The following is a 5,976-nucleotide window of genomic DNA, read 5'->3' on the forward strand; positions in this document are numbered from 1 at the left end:
GTATTGGACGGAGCGCCGTTCCAGCACTAGAATGGTGGTATCGGTATCGGCGAGTACCAACAAATAGGGCACCGATACAATTTTGAGAGCTAAAAAGTTTATTCAACTATTGTCATCCATTCCAGGAAGGCAATAAAAGTTCTACTGGAACTTGTAAAGCCATGATGGCTATTATTTTACATCCAGGTACTATGCATTTCTTCAAATATACACACACATCCATTTCAAACAGATGGTATCAGTATCAGCCAATACCAGGTATCGGTATCGGGGCCAAAAAATCGGCACAACACTAATAATTATTAAGCATATTTACGTCTTTAAATACATTAAAACTTGGATATAGACAACAGAAATAGAAATAGACATGAACACAAATCAGATTCTCATACTTACCCCAATGTGTAACAGAAAAGGGGCATTAATAGGTGTCTGATTGAGCTCTATTTATACATTTTCTCCCCTAAAAATGATTAAATATGAATTATAGACCGTGTAACAGTGATTTTATGTGTAAAATACCAGGTTACACTGGAAAAAATCGAAATCTAGATGAGTAATTATTTCCTAAATTAAGTGCATTTGTTCCTTGATAGAGGAGGTAAAAGTGACATTTTGCCAATGGAACAAGACAGTTTACACTTAAAATTAGAAAACACAATTGTCTTGTCTTATTAAAGATCATATTATCTAATTATCTTATTTTAAGAGAAAAAAATACTCATTCTATTGGCAAACTATCTCATTTACCTACTCAATTAAGGGTAAATACACTTAATTTAAGAACTTTTTACTCATTTCTAGATTGTTTTTGCAGTGTATGGATCATTTAAAGAATTTTAAGGGAAGTTTCTGCAGAACTTTATGGAAAGTTAATTTTCAGGTGGGGTTTAGAATGAAAAATCATAAGTTCTGAGAAATCATTGATAAAAGTCTGAAAGTAATCTGTAAGTTCCAAAAGAGTATGTCCTTAAACCTAGAAAGTAACACTTAAGATCCAGGATGTAAATGATTCCTGCTCTTTTTTTTTTAAATCAAAAACGTACACTGGAAAAAAATTGAAATCTAGATAAGTCATTTTTTCTTAAAATAAGTGCATTTGTTTTTGGATCGAGGAGGTAAAAGAGACATTTTGTCAGTGGAACAAGATAATTTACATTTAAAATAAGAAAACACGATTGCATTGTCTTATTTCAAGTGAATTTTATCTAATTATCTTATACTAAGAGTAAAAATACTCATTCCATTGGCAAACTATCTCATTTACCTTCTCAAATACACTTAATTTAGGAAATTTTAACTTATTTCTAGATGTTTTTCCAGTGTGAAATACGACTAAAAGCTTTTTGCTGCGCAAACATTAGCGTTTTTTTTGCTTCAATCTGCTTCAATCTTAAGGTTAACACTGGCTAACATTCAGGAGGAACAACGGTTCAGAAAGCTCTGCTTTTACAGGAAATCAAAGCAAAAAAAGAGGCTAAAATACTTGTCGGCTCTCAGTGCTGGCCAAACAGTTTCTAATAATTGTCTCAGGTTTTCAGCAAGCGCGGTAGTTCAGTCCTCTGCTCATCCATTCGCCCCCCCTGCACTTTTAGGAGGAGGGAGAAGAAGTCTTCATCATCCATGGGGCCAGGAGCCCTGCTGCGCTGGTCCTCCAGCCTGCCCTGAGCCTGGGGGTCACAGCAAAGGGAGGAGTCAGAAAACAGCAGCACTGGTCATTAAATAAAACATTTTAAAAAAATCTCACTTGTGTTGTCAGGATCATATCATATAAATCCTCTTTTGGAGCAGGCGCCGGTTCTGGTTTTTTCATTAAAGACAGCTGCTTTAAGCTGCCTCTGAAACTTCTGGACTTTGTCTTTGGAGGCAGAGAAATGCCCAGCTGAGCCCTCTGGTCATCCAGCCGGCGGGCCTGTGCCGTGGCAACCAGGTCAAAAAACTCCTCCTTCTGCAGTGAAGTCATTGAGGAAAAGACAACTGGGAAGCAAAGACAGAGGAAAGATTCAGCAGGTATTTCATGTTTAACTTTCAGAAGCATAAAGGCTATGCAACCACAATAAGCTTTCATTATTCCCCGTTAAAATGAGTCAGAGTGGTGTCATGGAAACGGCTGAAACAGCTGCTCGAGTTTCATCAGTGTCAGTTGAACCTCATGATGAACGCACCTCTGTTAGCCGGTTTCCTGGTGTTGGGTTCTGAGTGGCACCTCCTTCTCCTCATCCCACCCTCCAGCCTGAAGGAGCATCGCTGGTCGTTGAGCCGCCGGCCCTCCTGCAGGGTGCAGAGCAGCTCGAACAGGGAGTCTGGGAAGTCGGGGGTTAACCTGTGAGCCTGAGAAGAGGCGGGGAGAAAGACAAAGAGAGGAGATGTTCTTTTTGTTTTTTTTCTCCCTGAGTTGCGCAGAGTGTTTGTTGGCACAGCAGAAGAATTCACTCCACTCCTACGTAATCCCACATGATGTGTAACAAAATAAATCAGACAATTTTCCACAATGAGCGTGTCTGTGTGTGTTTCGCTCGACCTGAACGTGGTTGGTTTATAGCCAGTAACCTCATGAATATAACTTCATGAACAGAGCAGTTCACTCACCTTTTTTGCATCTTCATTTTCTTGTTTTTCCCCTTCAGGTTTTTGCTTATTTTCCATATTCTCTTCCTTTTCCTCATCAACTTTTGTCACCTCTTCACTTCCATATTTCTCTAAGTTTAGTCCATCATCTGTGTTCATTTCATTCTCTGCTCTGTGCTGCTGCTCTAAAGGCTCCGTGTTGCTCTGTGGCTCCTCCAGCTTTAGCTCCTCTGAATGCATTTCACCACACTCTGCAGCTTCATTATGCTCGTCCTCCCCCAAGTGTTCCTCTTTCTTTTCGAGAGCCGAGTCTCTGCCACAGCTTTGCAAAATGGCATCTGAGCTGCTTGTCGCCTCCCCTGTGGTTGTGTCTTCATCTTCGGTGATGATAAGGGGCTCCAGCAGCTCCTCTTCTGAAAACCCAACTTTAGTCTCTGAGCAGTCCATTATTGTCTTTGTCAAACTCTGACGGGGAGATAAACAAAACAAACTTACTTACAGACAAAAAAAGCTTCTTTTGTGGTTCTTACAGTCGGCACAGAGTTCATGTAGTGTTAACTGACAGGTGTTTACTGACTGTTTTTCAGCTCCCTTGTTTCTCTCTAGCTAAGAAATGTGGTAAACCAGTCCAGCAGGTTCTTGTTTTTTTTTTTAACAAACTATAGAAAATACATTTTCACAACAATGTGTGACGTGGTTGGAAAAAAAAGATTCTTCTAAACTAGTTAGACATTAAAAAAAAATAAAGACTGCTTCTTTTTAAGGTGTTGTTTACTTGATATTTTCAATTAAAGGTTACCTTTACGACTAAGTTAAATTAAGTCTTACCTTTCTCTTTTATGTCTTTATCTCCTCACAGTATCATCTTGTGAAGTAACAAGAGATAAGGTATAGCATCTTTCGGTCGCTTGTCTTGTCAATATCTTTATGTAGGTAAAAAAAAAAAGAGCCTGCTGTGAAGAGCTTCACATACCAGCGTAAGAAGATCTCCCCCTCTGTGTCTGGATTGCAACCTTCTGCCTCTCAGCTCTATTCTTCCTGTTCCTCTCGTCACAACCCACCCCTATTTACATGCCCCACATTTGCTTTGTCTGATGGTCATGATAAAAGTCTGTCAAAAAAAAAAAAGAAAAAAGAATTAAATTAGTCCTGTCTTGCACATGTTTTAGTCCAGATGTGCTCTGAGGTGGAGGTGTCTACAATCTGATCTTAAACGGTGAGCATGCTAAGCAGCTGTGGGCAGCTCTCTGCTCAAACTGCTGTGCATTTGAATATGTCAGGCCCCAGAGCAACAAGTTGAAACGCGCTCAACTCCTCTGCATTTCACTGTTGTGGTTTTGGCGCACATCCTGTTGACTTGAAGCTAAAAATGAGAAGTAGAAAAAGGAGCTGTCAAAGAGAGGTTATTGTTTCACAAAGGGCAAATTAGGCTTCATTTGTTTACTGGGTTTGATCTTTTGTTTAACAAGAAACCGTGTGGTTTCCATGTTACTGCGTCTGCTTCTGTTTTTTTTTTTTTTTTTTACTTTCTTAGTCATTCTTCTACTCAGCTATACTGACACCAACACTTCTGCTTTATGAAACTTGCTGCTGTGGTCTCGTTTGACCCAGATGATTTTCTCCACCAGATATAAAATGCTGCACTAGTGGCACATCTGTCACATGCTAGGCTGTGCCTGTATGGAGCTCTCTAAGTGCCAGGAAGCAAAATAACAACAGAGGTCAATGAACTCAATGAGAGCTCACAGCAAAATTCCCCCAAATAGTTCTAATTAGGACCCAAGCTGATTACTGGATTTTAAATATATACTTTCAGATATTTATCTTTAATAAATCCATTCAAATATTACTCATGGTTTTTATGGGGGGTTTTTTGTTTTGTTTTTAGCCATCCAACTTGAAGAATTTTTAGATACTAAGGAAAAAGGAAAGTTAATTCATGAATAACAGACATCAGCTCTGGGGCTTAGCCGGGGACGGAGCGACCAAACCCGACCGGGTGACGGTATGCTTCGAGTTGGTCATTCCGTCCCCCGCTGGCTCCCTCCCCCCGTCCGCCGGAATTCCCGGACCAGCCCCCAATCTGACCATTTCAAACTGCATTACTATATTTATCATGGTTAAAGGGAGCACAATTTTTTAAAACTTATTTAAGTTAACATTTGGTTAGCATTAGCTAATGATGTTATAAGATGAGCCGAGGCTTCGAGGCATGTGTCGAGTAATGGAGGGGGCGTTTCCCCGAAGCGCGTGTGGAGGTGTGATTCATTTAGGGGAGGGGCCAAAATTGATGACGTCCGAAGCCTCGCTACGGTGATACAACGCGACCGCTTCAGGAAGTCGTTCAGAAACGCAATAACTCCGACAGGTCAACATGTGGGAGAGCTGCTATCAGTTCGATAGAGTTTGGATAGATTCTAAGAATAGATTGATGGGAAAAACAACCAAAACTATTTTGGTGAGATTAAACAATGTAATGATCAAAATCTGAGCCAGCCGCTGGACATTGTTGTAACTTTAGTGTTAAGTACTATTGCTGTCTGTTGAGTAGTAATTAGTGTTGTTGGCGTCAGCTATAAAAACCTGACTTTAAATCCTGATGTACATGGATTGAGACCTACTTTAAACTTTTGAAAGTTGCAATTATACCTAAGTATTTTGGCTAATGAGACTAATTTTTATGGGTTTGCACTAGTAAAAATATAAAGTGGGTAAAAACACTGCTAAATTAGATGGGTTGGTTCAACCAAAAGATTGTTTGAACACAATTTACAACCCAATTAAAACAAAAAAACGTGGGAAAACTATTTTGTTTGAATAAAAATGACTAACACCTTTCATTTTCCCATCATCACCCAATTTGTACAAGCACTTTCACCGTCTGCCTGAGCTTATTTCACCAAAATGGCAGAAAAACTGTGTACCTCAAATGATTGTTTTCTTCTCAGACATTTTACACAAAAAAACTTACAAAAGATNAAACTGCATTACTATATTTATCATGGTTAAAGGGAGCACAATTTTTTAAAACTTATTTAAGATAACATTTGGTTAGCATTAGCTAATGATGTTATGAGATGGGGGGAGGGGGCAAGGTGTGATTCATTTAGGGGAGGGGCCAAAATTGATGACATCCGAATCCTTGCTACGGTGATACCACGCGATCGCTTCAGGAAGTGGTTCAGAAACGCAATAACTCCGACAGGCATTTAAACAGCCTCAGTATTCAGTCAACATGTGGGAGTTTGTAGGAGAGCTGCTATCAGTTGGATAGAGTTTGGATAGATTCTAAGAATAGATTGATGGGAAAAACAACCAAAACTATTTCGGTGAGATTAAACAATGTAATGATCAAAATCTGAGCAAGCCGCTGGACATTGTTGTAACTTTAGTGTTAAGTACTATTGC

At 39.4% G+C, this 5,976-nt stretch overlaps 1 protein-coding gene across 2 annotated transcripts; it reads right to left on the reverse strand.

The window, feature by feature from the left end:
- Window positions 1-1,187: 1,187 nt before the first annotated feature.
- Window positions 1,188-3,838, reverse strand: LOC107096175 (G-protein-signaling modulator 2-like). Of its 2 annotated transcripts, none has more exons than XM_015393904.1 (5): window positions 3,542-3,838; window positions 2,590-3,033; window positions 2,166-2,331; window positions 1,748-1,977; window positions 1,188-1,670 (listed from the first exon to the last, which is right to left on the reverse strand). In XM_015393904.1, the coding sequence occupies exons 2-5, from the start codon at window positions 3,013-3,015 to the stop codon at window positions 1,530-1,532; spliced, it is 963 nt and encodes a 320-aa protein (XP_015249390.1). In that variant the 5' UTR covers window positions 3,016-3,033; window positions 3,542-3,838; the 3' UTR covers window positions 1,188-1,529. The 2 variants fall into 2 exon arrangements, with proteins under 2 accessions (XP_015249390.1, XP_015248591.1); XM_015393105.1 differs by having other exon boundaries at window positions 1,190-1,670; window positions 3,397-3,832.
- Between the last annotated feature and the right edge of the window lie 2,138 nt (window positions 3,839-5,976).

This window comes from Cyprinodon variegatus, unplaced genomic scaffold (genome assembly GCF_000732505.1).
Source record: "Cyprinodon variegatus isolate N-32 unplaced genomic scaffold, C_variegatus-1.0 Scaffold0, whole genome shotgun sequence".
Classification (NCBI taxonomy): domain Eukaryota; kingdom Metazoa; phylum Chordata; class Actinopteri; order Cyprinodontiformes; family Cyprinodontidae; genus Cyprinodon; species Cyprinodon variegatus.

Excerpts from the sequence above, each read along its gene's own strand:
- LOC107096175 (XM_015393904.1), bottom strand. The coding sequence starts at position 3,015 with ATGGACTGCTCAGAGACTAAAGTTGGGTTTTCAGAAGAGGAGCTGCTG. Across the intron at positions 1,978-2,165 it reads CAGGAAACCGGCTAACAGAG|TTGTCTTTTCCTCAATGACT; the intron begins GTGCGTTCATCA and ends TTTGCTTCCCAG. Across the intron at positions 1,671-1,747 it reads ATATGATCCTGACAACACAA|GCTCAGGGCAGGCTGGAGGA; the intron begins GTGAGATTTTTT and ends TGTGACCCCCAG.